The sequence below is a fragment of the Physeter macrocephalus genome, chromosome 2 (assembly GCF_002837175.3).
Source record: "Physeter macrocephalus isolate SW-GA chromosome 2, ASM283717v5, whole genome shotgun sequence".
In the NCBI taxonomy this organism is placed as follows: Eukaryota; Metazoa; Chordata; class Mammalia; order Artiodactyla; family Physeteridae; genus Physeter; species Physeter macrocephalus.
Window position 1 is genome coordinate 76,634,616 of NC_041215.1, and position 15,675 is coordinate 76,650,290.

A 15,675-nucleotide genomic window follows, 5' to 3' on the forward strand; every position below is an offset into this window, starting at 1 on the left:
AAGGTAGGGGGAAAATTTTTTAAACTAATAAGTAATCAGGACTATAAATACTACCTAGAAATTTTGAACACTAGTTTTGTACAGATTTATTCAGAGGTCAGGGAGCACTATAAAAGTTTTATACCAAAGAACTTCCCCCTTCTGCCTGTAACAACTTTGCTGCAGATTCTGAAGAGGTGCTATTTTTTAATGAAGACAGAGACATTTTTTGGTTGCCTACCCAGAAACTATTTCCCCAATTTTTTTGCCCTGACTGAATCCAAATTTTATTCTGTTAATATTCCCTCCCCTACATAGCAGATGTAACTTCAGGGGAGGCTGACTCCTATCTGGCCTCCGTTCCTAGTTCCCCTTCCTTCCTTCGGATTAGAAATGCAATTTTGTTGAGGTATCATGCCTTCTCCACACAACATGTACTTCTAAATGGAACTCTACCCCATTTTCATTTTCAGAGATGGGCCTGATTTTTTTAAAAATATTTATTTATTTATTTGGTTGCACCGGGTCTTAGTTGCAACAGGCGGACTCCTTAGTTGTGGCATGCAAACTCTTGTTGCGGCATGCATGTGGGACTTAGTTCCTTGATCAGGGATCGAACCCGGGCCCCCTGCATTGCGAGCATGGAGTCTTAACCACTGCGCCCCCAGGAAAGTCCTGAGATGGGCCTGATTTTAAGGGCAATAATACCTCTCTTGGACATAACTGGTTTTGGAATGTATACATGACCATATTCTGGCCAAGAAGATGACAGGAGAGGTTTGCTATGGACTTAAAGAAGCCTACATCAAAGAAACAGGGAAAAAAGAAAAACACACAGAAAACCAGCCTCTCTCTAAAGCAAATACAAATGTGGAAGATGAAATGAGGAAATGCAATTAAAACTGGCCACAGTCCTAAAACCATAAGAGAAAAGCAGACAATTCTGTGGATGGCAGACCACAAAGAAAAAGATGTGGCTTCTTAAAGACACAGGTTGGATCAACCAACCTAGAAGTCCCAGGCTATTTTGGGACCTGCTTTTAAAAGTGAGTTTTAAAATCTGAAGTTAAATCTATCATAACTAATATAACTAAATAAATCCAAGCCCACTAACCACAACTTGGGGAAATTACACTAAGATCAAAAAGGACCTCAGGGCAGACTGAAATACAAAGTATCACAAACTTAGAGAAAGGTGCTAGAGTGACTCAACTCCCTCCTTCCACAAAGATAGCTGCTGCAAATATATTTCTTGATGCCAGTGCCACATGTAAATACTAGTAAGCCATGGGTTCATGGCTCTAGATTTTGTGGCTCCAAAACATGTAATATATGTATAAAATCATCATTACATATGATTTAAGAGCCCAATTTATTGTATTTAATTTTGAGAAGCCAAATTAAATGACAATACTATCTTCTCCATTATAAGAAGTTGTGTAGTCTAATGAAACTAATTTTCTTACAGTTCGTAATACAAAATGTAAGTATGAAAGAAAGGATGAAGAACAGGTATGGAAAGAAAAAGATGGCGCTTTAATGAAGAACTTCAATCATTTTTATATAGTCTCTCTTTTTTTTTAATAAAAGGGATGAGTAAGTTTGGGTACTTATCTCAAAGTAAGATATAAAGTTCTTATTCAAAAACGAGAAGCCATTTCAATACCATAATTCATATAAAGAGAGAAAACAGAAAGGTGATAAAGGCAATGCTTGTCAGGTTTGGACATGACACTTTTCTTTCTAATTCTCAAATTAAAAAAATAAGGGAAATGTCAAAAGCCTAAAAACAGTAACCATAAACAAACTACCGGTGATACAAAAAGATTCCAATTTCATATAATTATTATTTCTTACACAAAGTACATTCCTAAACTATTATTAACGCAGAAATTACATGGTATCTATAGAAATCACAAAAACACACTACTTTTTAAAAAAATTATTAATTGATTAAAAACCAGAATAATTAATTGTAAATCCCTCTTCGGCTCTGAAGGAAGATTTTGCTTCACTTACCCTGACTACTTTCATTCTGATTTTCTGCTTTTCTCTTTCTTCCTCTGGATGATTCCGATTGTTTCTTCTCTGGTGTCTACAGAAAGCAAGTTAACAGAACTTTAAATTATAGTTTTAACAGACAAAATTTTACAATCACTATAAATGTCATTTTTATTTTCGAGGTAAAAAATTTTGCTCAATAGCGTTCATGCAATGTAAACATGTAATTACTTACATACAATTTATTTAAAAGATAAAATTTCCTATTGTGTAAATTTTTAAAATTTGAAGTGTAGGAGACCTGGTACACGTTACCTGAAATTTACATTTACAGAATTTGACTTCAGGTGGATGATAAATCTGAGAGTAATCAGCCTTTAAAAGATGCCCTTCAAATTCTTAACTGGATAGAGCAAAAAACAAACAAAAAAAAACCCCACAAAATAACAAAACACCATATGTTTTTCCCATTAGTTTTCTACTATTCATATATATTCTATAGAAGTAAAATAAACTTGGGCTAGAAAAAAAGAGCAGAACACAAACCTTAATATATACAATCCCTACTAAAAAGAACCACTCACCTAAATGCCTAAAAATTATTATCCAACAACAATCAAAGCAAATTCATAGACTATATCCTAAATCAGGTGTCTGCAATAGCCAGATGGCCAAATCTGGCTGGCCACCTGTTTTTGCAGGGCCCATGATCTAAGCATAATTTTAACATTTTTAAATGTTTGAAAAATATAAAAACCAAACAAGAATATTTCATGATATGAAAACTATAAGAAATTCAAACTTCAGTGTCCATAAATTTGGTTCTATTGGAACACAGTCACACTCATTCATTTATGTACTGTCTGTAGTTCCTTTCACACTACAGAAGCAGAGTTGAGTAGCTGTAACAGAAACTGCATGGCCCATAAAGCCTAAATACCTGGCCCTTTACAAAAAAAATGTTTGCAGAGCCCTGTCCTACGTGATGGCTTGTTCTTAAATTACAGGTTTGCTCTTTTAACTGATAGGAAGTATTTCCATCAGGCTAAAACAACAAGTAATTTTTGTGCAGTCTGACAGAATGCTATGCTTAGTGAAAAATTAAAACCAAATGTGCACAAGGCAATGGCACAGGGCCCTCAAGTTCTAGAAACTTGGCAAGTATGTCTGGTGCCAGAACAAAGGATATCTGAATGAATGAAACATCAAGGCAACTTAAATCTCTAAAGGCAACGTAGTTCTCCAACAAGGAAGGGACTTAATCCATATTTTGATGTCTCTTGTAAGTAGTTCTGTGATTAAATAGTATGAATGACAATATACAACCTAACTCATACTGAGCATCTATGGTTCCCCAAAGTATTATCTGGGGAATTTTAAGTTCTCTCACTGACATTCTGCCAACAGGATAACAGATTCAGAGAGGTTTAAGTGAATGTTACTAATCTCTGAATTCGTTAAAGACAGAAGTTATACTTTCTCCCCACCTCCTCCTCCCACCTCCATATCTAGCATGATAAATAACAAATATTAAATAACTTATTCAAGGTAACCAGGATTCAAATCAAATTCAATTCTGTGTATTTCCAAGGCCTAAATGCTTTTTTCCCCTTCTATGTGTCATGATTATATATCCTACATCAAGAAGTAACTGAATGAATCAACCATACAAAAATACTTCAAATTTTCATTAAGTTCATAAATAAAATTCATTATTGTCCAATAAACTGCCTATATGTTTTCACATCGTAAACCAGAGATCTTAAAGAAATCTACTCTAACTAGCAGTCTACTCAGGAGACAGACTGACATACCAGCAATTTAAGGTAAATAGTTCATTAGTTTAGTTTCATACTCAAAATTACCAAACTCAGACTTAAGTGGTAACCAATCTGTTATTCTCCTTGGAATAAAAGTATCACCAAATTAAAAATTCTAAGTTAACAGTTTTATAAAGAACCCTATAATCTATCTTAAAACAAAGGAGGGGGGCTTCCCTGGTGGCGCAGTGGTTAAGAATACGCCTGCCAATGCAGGGGACACGGGTTCAAGCCCTTGTCCGGGAAGATCCCACATGCCGCGGAGCACCTAAGCCTGTGCGCCACAACTACTCAGCCTGCACTCTAGAGGCCGTGAGCCACAACTACTGAAGCCTGTGCGCCACAACTACTGAAGCCCACACGCCTAGAGCCCGTGCTCCGCAACAAGAGAAGCCACCGCAATGAGAAGCCCACGCACCGCAACAAAGAGTAGCCCCCTGCTCGCCGCCAACTAGAGAAAGCCTGCACTCAGCAAAAAAGATCCAATGCAGCCAAAGATAAATAAAAATTTAAAAATAAATTTAAAAAAAACAAAGGAGGGGACTTCCTTGGTGGCGCAGTGGTTAGGAATCCTCCTGCCAATGAACGGGACACGGGTTCAATCCCTGGTCCGGGAAGATCCCACATGCTGTGGAGCGACTAAGCCCGTGCACCACAACTACAGAGCCTGCGCTCTAGAGCTCGCAAGCCACAACTACTGAAGCCCACGTGCCCTAGAGCCCGCATGCTGCCAACTACCGAGCCCGAGCACCTAGAGCCTGTGCTCCACAACAAGAGAAGACCACCGAAATGAGAAGCCCGGGCACCGCAATGAGGAGTAGCCCCCACTCGCTGCAACTAGAGAAAGCCCACGAGCAGCAACAAAGACCCAATGCAGCCAAAAATAAATAACATTTTTTAATTTAAAAAAAATAAAACAAAGGAGAACTCCCAAATAACAATTTATTCATATCCTTCCCAAATTAATCTATATAAAAAATATAATTTAAGGTCAAGGAAATATGGTTTTTCAGAACAGTTTTAATGGTATACTAATTTTTAAGCATGGCACAATCCTTTAGGATTTCCATCTTAAATCCTGACTAGCTTCTTTGAATAAGCAAAACAAAAAACCAAACAGAATAATAAAATTCTGAAAGCTATATTGGAAACAACATTTTCTATCTAGAAAACTAAAGAATATATAATCTCGTAAATATATAATGTAAAGAATATATAATGTTGTAATATACCATTTTCTAAACTATATTCCAAGGAACACTGGATCAGGGATAGATTGAGAGGCTACATTTTAAAATGGAAGGTATAGTAGGGTGGTTCAACTGGGGGTGAATAAAGTTAAGATTTATTTACCACAAAGCTTCTAAGAACCATTTAAAATACTAGCATTCACTGGCTATCTCCAAAAGGGGGATGGGATGCAAAGATACAGTATATGTGGCAATTCTCAAACTTATTTGGGATAATATTCATTAAATACTGTACTGGATATAGACTTCAAGATATTTAAGGTCTTTTTTATTTTCATTTTTTTTAAGACATATACAGTAACTTAGTAAAAAAACTTTTTCTCCAAGGCAAAATTTCCCTAAAATTTAAAATTTTCTGGAATGGGGAAGTGAGACAGTCTTTTGGGGGAAATGTCATTTTGCTTAGAACAAACTAACAAATCCCCCAAATGCATAATGATTACAGTTGAAGAAAAAAAGGCAACAGGCTTCCCTCTTTTAAACCAGAGAAGAATTTGAGGAAGGAAGATGAAGAGAAAAAGGAGGATGAAGGAAAAAAAGGATGACAGGACTAAAATTAATTTTAAGACTGTAATCTAACACTAATGCGAGTAAGAAGTTGGAAATAGCTAATAAAAAACTGAAAAGTTGAACAAAGCAAAAGATGAGAAAGGGAAACCTAGATATACCTGATTTGCCTATAAAGTAAATGTAGGCATTATAAACACACCGTTTTGCCTTCCCATGAACTTTAATCTTTTTTCACCCATATCCTAGTATGACTACCTCGTGCTGACCTTTGACTTCATTCTCATCTCATAGATTATTTTAGGGCTGTTCTGTCAGCCCCAATGGACCATAATTTCCTCAGAAGAAAGTACCATGAGTCTCTGAAAAAAACACAGACTAAGAATCCAACTCTGGGTCCACTATTTACTATAACTTTCAGTATGTTACTTAACCCAAGACTCAATTTTCTCATCAATTTTAAAGGTGATAATATGGCCTAAAAGGATTGTGGGGATTAAATGAGAAACATACCAGAAACATAAGTAGTATAGCATCTAGAACAGTGTATAGTCTATATCAGTAAGCTATTCTTATCTGAATGGCTATCCTTCTATTACTCCAAATAATCTGCACACTTTTATGTTTCAAAACTTCAATCATGCATCACTTGTTAAATAATTAGCAGCTTCTGCCCTAATAGTTTACAAATAACTTGTAGGGTTTGCAAAAATAAGCAATATTTCAACTCTGATCTCAATCATAAACCACAGAACTTATAGTCTAGGCCCTAATTATTACATCACTAACCCTAAGACAAATGTACTTTAAACAGTTTTTTTGGTTTTGAATTTAAATAATCTGAGCAACACCTATATTAAACAAAACAAAAACTCCCAATCAAGCCTAATGCTGCCAATTCTCCTAAGACATCCTTTGTGTATGGACTTACTTGGGGATTTAAAAGTTTGAGGATTTAGGATAAGCAGAAAATCATCAAATATTTAACCTCTAAAATGGCTCATCACTGAGAAGAAAAAGTTCAGAATACTATCTGCGACTTTCAAATTGTACTCCAGAGACACCTTAGGGGAGAGAAGGTTGTGTCTCCAAAGTTACTAAAGGGAAGGAAGGAGTAGGTGGCTGAGCTAAGGCTCTAGCCACCAGAGACACAACCTATCTCACCTCTACCCTATCCCTGCGAACACAGCATGTCTTATTTTAATATTGAGATTCTATATCAGATTTCTTCAAAGAAAGAGCTTGATGGCTTCAAAAATGTTTGAAAAACCAGTGATCCTGACCAATCGATTTCCTAGAAAATCTAAGGGACATCAACCAGACCACTATTGTATTTCTGTAAAGTGTAAAACTTGGACATATTTAGCGTTTTATATACAATATTTTCAAGCTTGTTACTGCTCTCACTAATGCTGTCATTATTTCCTCTATTTTTTCTCAATTATTGCACTATAATTGACCACAACAGGGAAGGATTATTATGGAAGGCAAAATAATATGACTTGGCTTTAAAGTAAAGATGGAAAGACTACAGTATTATAAAAAATTAAAGAATTCCGACAAACAGTGGAACAGTGGTTAGGAGAAAATGATGGAAGAAGAAATTGGTATTCTTTAAATCAATTCAGCTTTATAAATGCTAGTTTGTAATCATACCAAAACCTGAATGATTACTCTGATATTTAAATGTTCCAAGATATTAGTGTGAATTTATATAGCATTTTCCAGAGTTGGAAGGAAGTTCAAAAAACAAAGACAAATCTAAAGGACTCAAGAGGTGATAGTGATATACCTAATGTTCCAATTTCATATGGAATTTAAGTCAGTGATTATTAAACAAGGTTTTCATATCTAATCATGTGGCCTGTTGGTTTATCTTGCAATAAAAATAAATCTGCCTTTCATCAATGCAAATAAGACCAAATATAAGGAAATAAGAACCTTAATGCTGTCACAGAATGAGGGAGAGAAAGCAATATGGATTGTTCCATGAAAACAGATAACCACCTCTACAAGCCTCCAACTAGAGATATTTTAAATTACTGGCATAAATGCATTATAGAAAATTGTAACAGTATGTGAAAAGATATTATAACATTAACAAAAGAGGAATGGATATTAAAATTTATTCTTCACCTCTACCTTAGGTAGAGTCTATCAGCCCCAACTGAACAGAACAAAAAGAAAAGTGAGATAGCATCACCTGTAACAGAATTACTACAGTTAAGAGACACCGATATATTTAATTTTTTTCTGTTAAAGGAAAAATACTTTAAAGTAGAAAGAAAAGTTACTCTAATATTAAATAATATCTGTAACAAAATATTCAATCCTCAAACTTGTCAGAATGAATTTTTTTCTGATTGATTCATTTAGCTAAAGACTGGTTTGAAAAACACAACTCATTGGCTATTTCAATGATTCATATAGTTACTCAGGTCTCAAATTCAAGGTCACTATACTTTGAACAAATGGCACATAAACCTTTTTGCCCGCAGCTGGTAATAACCATGTTTTATTCACATTTCTAGGCAAAACTTAAAATGTGGGAGAAATCTTTGTTATTTTAATGGCACATAACAAAACAGCACTGAATTAAAAAGGGAAATCTGGAGCCTTATAAAAATAATCAATGTAAAATAGATGTTCTAGTCAAGAATATCAAAGATACAAGATACTATTTCTTCCAACATTTTGCTATAAAAATTAGGTTAGAATAATGCACTATAAGAAAACTGAAATTCTGTAGTGAAAACTTCCTTGCTGCTTTGTATCCAATTTACATTTAGATAAAACGTATCATAAAATATGTATATCCTAATTCCAGGATGATTTTGAGCTGGCATGACCTGAAATTCAGTCTTTCTCTGCCCAAGAGTCAAACTTTAATACCAACCATTATCTGTAAATGTTTGCTTGAATCTTTGACACCTAAAAGATCTATTATTTTGCTGATTTCAATATAAAAAGCATAAAAAGTTCATGTACGCAACATTTTGGGATCCTATCACCAAATAAGAGCATTTCCTTGCTGTTCAAAGTAAACCCAATCAACATATCAGCAATTTTGAGTGTAGCCTATTTTCTCCTGTATTGCCTTTATCATTTAATAATATGTTAATATCAAAGATGGTAGAGAGGGCTTCCCTGGTGGCACAGTGGTTGAGAATCTGCCTGCTAATGCGGGGCACACAGGTTTGAGCCCTGGTCTGGGAGGATCCCACATGCCACGGAGCAACTAGGCCCATGAGCCACAACTACTGAGCCTGCGCATCTGGAGCCTGTGCTCCGCAACAAGAGAGGCTGCGATAGTGAGAGGCCCGCGCACCGCGATGAAGAGTGGCCCCCGCGTGCCACAACTAGAGAAAGCCCTCGCACAGAAACGAAGACCCAACACAGCAAAGATATAAAATAAATAAATGAGGCAGAAGGAAATAACTGCCCTTTAAAAAAAAATGGTAGAGAGCCAAAGAGACGAAATTAGGTAACCCTCAATTAAAATGCATGCTGCCTTACCGGTAACTAAAAGTGTGCCAGCTCACAACGTTTTTAAAAGCCTGAAGGATTTTTAGTCCCTCCACAAACATACAGCATCCATAACCACATCAGTAACTAAAAGAAATATAATACTTACTCTTATTTTCAATTTTTAAAAACTACCTTACTTGCCATCCTCACAGTTGTACTTCTTAGGTTCCTATTACCTGGACCCATTTTAATTTACATTCACATATGCTTAAAAGGAGCATACTAAATCTTCGATATTGATAAAGCGCAGTTTTGTTTGCCATTTTCTTATCGTTTACATAGCATAACTATTTCTTTGCATTTTCCCTTCTCTGGCTTTCCCTTTGACTTAAGGCTTTATCTGTTAAATAGTATAAACCATAAAATTAGAATAAAGCTGGACTTCCTCCTCTGTTTATATGATCTGACAAGCAGTTTTCAAATCATACAATCAGAATAAAACAGCCATAGAGAGCAAATGCTGTAGAGGGTGGGGGGAAGCAAATTTTCAAGACAACTTAGTCTGGAAATGTTGGCATTTTGAAGAGTACCTGTAATAGTAAAATTGAGAACGTGATTTCACAGCTTTTCTCCCATTGTGACACTCATGATGAAATAACATATTCTGTATAGTATCCCTATAGACACTGGCTGAACATGAATCCCTAGATCCTTATACAATTACATCTTTGGAATAGACACTTTTAAGTGTAAATGCTGTGCCAGAGAATATGCACATTTAAAAATTTAAAGCTATTTCCAAACTTTACTATCAAAGGTGATATTAAATCTTTACTCACACTAAAACTGTATGAGGGGCTTCCCTGGTGGCGCAGTGGTTAAAAATCCGCCTGCCACTACAGGGGACACAGGCTGGAGCCCTGGTCCGGGAAGATCCCACATGCCACGGAGCAACTAAGCCCATGTGCCACAACTACTGAGCCTGTGCTCGAGAGCCCGCATGCTGCAACTACTGAAGCCCGTGCGCCTAGAGACCATGCTCCACAACGAGATGCCACCGCAGTGAGAAGCCCGCACAAAAGGAAGAGTAGCCCCTGCTCACCTCAACTAGAGAAAAGACCGCGCACAGCAACAAAGACCCAACGCAGCCAAAAAGAAAATAAATAAAATAAATAAATATTTTTAAAAACACCATTCACTTTATAGCAGTACATCATATATACTCAATAAATATTTGTTAATCAATAAATATTATTTTTTTAAAAAACTGTATGAGAATGCCCCAAAATCCTTTAAGATGTTTACCTGACGTGGTTTCTTTTTTTTAAAAAAAGTGGGATTTCATTGTTACAGTTTTCTCTATAGCAATACTGCATTATAACCAGAAAAAAAGGGGTTGATTTTATTTTTTAAAGTAAATTGTTCTATCATTTATCTATTAGCACTGATTCTCAATGTTGACTATACTTCATAATCACAAAGCTGTTATTTAAAGCTCATGCTGGCATCCCCATTCCAAATTTAAAATCTCTGGAGGTAGACCAAAGGAATCCATATCTTTTAAAAGCTCCAAAAGTAATGCTGATATATCATCAGGATTAGCAATATAGCCAATCTACTATATAATAATATAGCATGTATTTCCTGCACATTCCACTTTAGAGAATCCCTAAAGTTAGTAAGTTATTCTATATATAACCTTCCATTAAGAACTGCAGACCAAAACTGTGACATATAACAGAAAATTCATTAGGATAGGAGAAGTCCAGAGCATTGTCACGGTTACTCAGTTATTTTAGAAAATGAGAATTAATCTTAAAGAAAATTAGTAAAATACTATGTTCTGCTGATATAAAAATACACCTAATATTTTTAAAACTCTACTATAGTACAAGCATAACTCATTTTATTGAGCTTTGCTTTATTGCGCTTCACAGATACTGCATTCTTTTACAAATTGAAGGTCTGTGGCAACCTTGATCTAGCAAGTCTTTTGGCACCATTTTTCCAGTAGCATTTGCTTACTTCCTCTCTCTGTATCACATTTTAGTGATTCTTGCAATATTTCAAACTTCTTCGTTATTATATTTATTATGGTGATCTGTGATCCATGATCTTTGATGTTACTATTGTAATTGTGTTGCAGCGCCACAAACTGTGACCATGTGACAGTGATCTTAATCAATAAATGTTTGTGTGTTCTGACTGCTCCACTGACCAGCCATTCTCACCCTCTCCTCGGGCCTCCCTATTCCCTGAGATACCACAATATTGAAATTAAGCCAACTAAAACTCTACAATGGCCTCTAAGTGTTCAAGTGAAAGGAAGAGTTGCACATCTCTCACTTTCAATCAAAAGCTAGAAACGATTAAGCCTAGGAAGGCATGCCGAAAGCTGAGACAGGCCGAAAGCTAGGCTTCCTGGGCCAAACAGTTAGCCAAGTTGTGAATACAAAGGAAAAGTTCTTGAAGGAAATTAAAAGTACTACTACAGTGAACACACAAATTATAAAAAAGCGAAACACCGTTATTGGGGATGTGGAGAAAGTTTGAGTGGTCTGGATAGAAGATAAAACCAGCCATAACATCCCCGTAAGCCAAAGACTAATCCAGAGCAATTCTATGAAGGCTGAGAGAGGTGAGGAAGCATAGAAGAAAAGTGTGAAGAAGCAGAGGTTGGTTCATGAGGTTTAAGGAGAGAAGCCATCTCCTTAACATGAATGTACAAGGTGAAGCAGCAAGTGCTGATGTAGAAGCTGCAATGAGCTATCCAGGAGATCTAGCTGAGATAATTATTGAAGGTGGCTACACTAAACAACAGGTTTTCAATGTAGATAAAACAACCTTCTCTTGGAAGAAGATGGCACCTAGGACTTTCATAGCTAGAGAAGTCAATGCCTGGCTTCAATGCTTCAAAGGATAGGTCGACTCACTTGTTAGGGGCTTATGCAGTTGGTAAGTTAAAATTGAAGCCAATGTTCATCTACCATTCTGAAAATCCTAGGGCCCTTAAGAATTATGTTAAATCTACTCTGCCTGTGCTCTATAAATGGACAACAAAACATGGATGACAGTACATCTGTTTACAACATAGTTTACTGAATATTTTAAGGCTACTGTTGAGTCCACTGCTCAGAAAACAAAGAGATTCCTTTCAAAATATTACTGGTCATTGACAATGCACCTGGTCACCCAAGAGCTCTGATGGAGATGTACAAGATTAATGTTGTTTTCATGCCTGCTAACACAACATCCATTCTACAGCCCATAGGTCAAGGAGTAATTCTGACTTAAAAGTTTTATTATTATTATTTTTTTTTGCGGTACGCGGGCCTCTCACTGCTGTGGCCTCTCCCGTTGCGGAGCACAGGCTCCAGACGCGCAGGCTCAGCGGCCATGGCTCACGGGCCCAGCCACTCCGCGGCATGTGGGATCTTCCCGGACCAGGGCACGAACCCGTGTCCCCTGCATCGGCAGGCGGACTTTCAACCACTGTGCCACCAGGGAAGCCCAAAAGTTTTATTATTTAAGAAATCCATTTCGTAAGGCTATAGCTGCCATAGTAAGTCCTTTGATATAATTCCTTTGATGGATCTGGGCAAAGTAACTGAAAACCTGGAAAGGATTCACCATTTTAGATGCCATTAAGAACATCTGTGATCCATGGGAAGAGGTCAAAATATCAGTATTAACAGGAATGTGGAAGAAGTCAATTCCAACCCTCATGGACAACTTTGAGGGGTTCAAGACTTTAGTGGAGGAAGTAACTGCAGGTGTGGTGGAAATAGCAAGAAAACTAAAATTAGAAGTGGAGCCTGAAGATGTGACTGAATTGGGGCAATCTCATGATAAAACTTTAATGGATGAGTTGCTTCTTATGGATGAGCAAAGAAAGTGGTTTCTTGAGATGGAATCTACTCGTGGTGAAGATGCTGTGAAGATTGTTGAAATGACAACAAAGGATTTAGAATATTACATAAACTTAGTTTATAAAACAGCAGCAGGGACTGAGAGGACTGACTCCACTTTTGAAGGAAGTTCTACCATGGGAAAATGCTACCAAACATCGTTGCTGCTACAGAGAAGTTGTTGGTGAAAGGAAGAGTCAACGTGCAGACATCACTGTTGTTTTATTTTTAAAATGGCCACAGCCTCCCTAACCTTCAGCAACCACCATCCTGATCAGTCAGCAGCCATTAACACTGAAGCAAGACCCTCAACCAGCAAAAAGATAACAACTTGCTGAAGGCTCAGAAGATGGTTAGCATTTTTTTCAGCAATATAATATTTTTAAATTAAAGCAGGTACATTGTTTTTTCAGATATAATGCTACTGCACACTTAGACTACAGTATAGTGTAAACATAATGTTTATTGCACTGTGAAACCAAAAAATTCATGTGACTCACTTTATTTCGATATTTGCTTTATTACGGTGGTATGGAACTAAACCTGCAATACCTCTAAGGTACACCTGTGTAAGACACTGAAACCAAATTGCTCAGTAATGTCAACTTGTGCTGAATGTACTTAAGTCTAAAAGCATATTTATCAGAAAAAAAATCTGTGAAGTGCTGCCAGTCCAGGCATATCTTGTATTGGCAAATTTTATAAATCATCTTAAATCTAAATATTTCCAAAAAAGAATACCACTTTTTTCAAAAGACTAACTAGGGTCATTTATCTAACTAATAAGTTAGATACTACATTAGTTATACAGAAAGAGTATAGAACAATAGTTGAGAACATCACTTTGAAATAAGACAGACACTTTAAAATTAGAACTTTGACTATTAACTTACTATCTGTGGGCAAATTAACCTCTCTGGGCTTCTGTTTTCATACCCAGAGATGTGAAACTTATAGAGCTGTAATCTAGCTCCACAGGTAACATGCTACAACTTTATTTTCCCTCCTTCATTAATGGGGTGGTTCCCAACCAGAGAAGATCTGCCTCTACCCCCCCGAGAATATACGGCAATATCTGGAGACATTTTTGGTTGCCACAACTTAGGGGTGGAGGGATGGGCTACAGATATCTAATGCATCATGCAGAGATGCTGCTAAGCATCCTACATTACACATGACAACTCCCTCCCCACCCCGAGAATTATCTGGCCCCAGATGTCAATAAGGTTAAGGTTGAGAAAGCTTGCTTTGATGAATACATAAGAATCACATGTAGCTGACACAAAAACTGCCTTAAATTATACTACAACTAAAGTACATTATTAAATTTATTTATTCAACAAATATTTACTGAGCATCTACTATGGTTAAGTGCTATACCAGGGTCCACTTTAAAGTACATCTTCAATCTTAAAATGACATGGCATGTTCCTCTTCGAATCTTGTTTACAACAGTCAGCTTCGAACTTTCTTGCTCTAAAAACCACCCACCCACACTAAATGTACTTTTAAAAAGGGAAACATTTAACAGCTGTTTGTTTGCTTTCTAAATAAATGGCCTACAGAATCAATATTTCAAGATTTATTGATCTATAAGAAATCAAAAATTATCTAGACAGAGTATTATCAGAGTTTCCAAGAAGGGAGCCTAAGTTCTTTTATTTTGAAAAGGTGATTCTGACACACATAGTCCTCCACCTTTATGGAAACAGAGGCACAGAGTCAGCCAGTATCAGGCCATTTGATTTACAGTATTTTTCCTTCCAGGAGACTAAGGGTGTATATATTCAACCAGGATAGACCTACTTCCTTTGCTGTGAACTCTGTCATATAACACATTTTAGAGTTAGACACTCCATAACTCTAGCTGAATATACTTCCTGTAAGAGCTCGACCTTTAGGGACTTCCTCAACCCTTCACTGCAGGGGGCTCGGGTTTGATCAACAACAACAAAAAAGAGTGTGTCCTTTAATGTTTAGTGGCAGAATTAAACAGTTTTCTCTTTTTAAATAAAATGAAAATTTACAAAGTAATTCCAGGTATTTCACAGGAACTATAATTTCTAAGTTTGATTATTAGTCTTAACAGAGAGAGAAAAAAACAAACTTATTTCCTTACTGAGAAAATGTCTTTATTGCTGTTACAAAATCTTACTAACCTCACCTAATAATACAGTTAAGAAGAAGTCAGTGAGAAAATACTGCCAAAATGAATATAAGTAAAGGAGAAGACAGAGGAACGAATCAAACAGAACACCACAAAGGGCATTTATCAGGCTAAACCATTCCAGAAAATAATGTAGGTTACAGGACACAAAGAATATTTCTTAAAATTAATGAGGGCAGTAAACTAGGTATCTAACAATCTTTAGAAGCTGAACAGATTTAAACAGAATAAAGTCAAAAACAAGGTAATTCATTTAGGGGGAAATAGGCATAAAAATGTTAACTTTCAGTGACACTTAACTATACATCACTAAATTCATTTTGCAAGTTTTCTTTCTTATTGGGTGCTCAGACTAAGACATTAAAGAAAAGATTTGTCCAGGTTATAAGACATATATACATATACATATATATAAATATATATATATTTTTTACATATATATATAAAACTTAAATGAATTTAAAAAATCAATCTAGGGCTTCCCTGGTGGCGCAGTGGTTGCGCGTCCGCCTGCCGATGCAGGGGAACCGGGTCCGCGCCCCGGTCTGGGAGGATCCCACATGCCGCGGAGCGGC

The 15,675-nt window shown here is 36.4% G+C and overlaps 1 protein-coding gene across 2 annotated transcripts in view; it reads right to left on the reverse strand.

Moving 5' to 3' along the window:
* Positions 1–15,675, reverse strand: part of TLK1 (tousled like kinase 1) — a 153,519-nt gene that overhangs the window by 59,677 nt on the left and 78,167 nt on the right. For both annotated transcript variants that reach the window (XM_024122300.3, XM_024122297.3), the window contains exon 4: positions 1,999–2,074. In XM_024122300.3, coding sequence (XP_023978068.1) covers positions 1,999–2,074 — 76 coding nt within the window. The remainder of the gene's footprint in view (positions 1–1,998; positions 2,075–15,675) is intronic.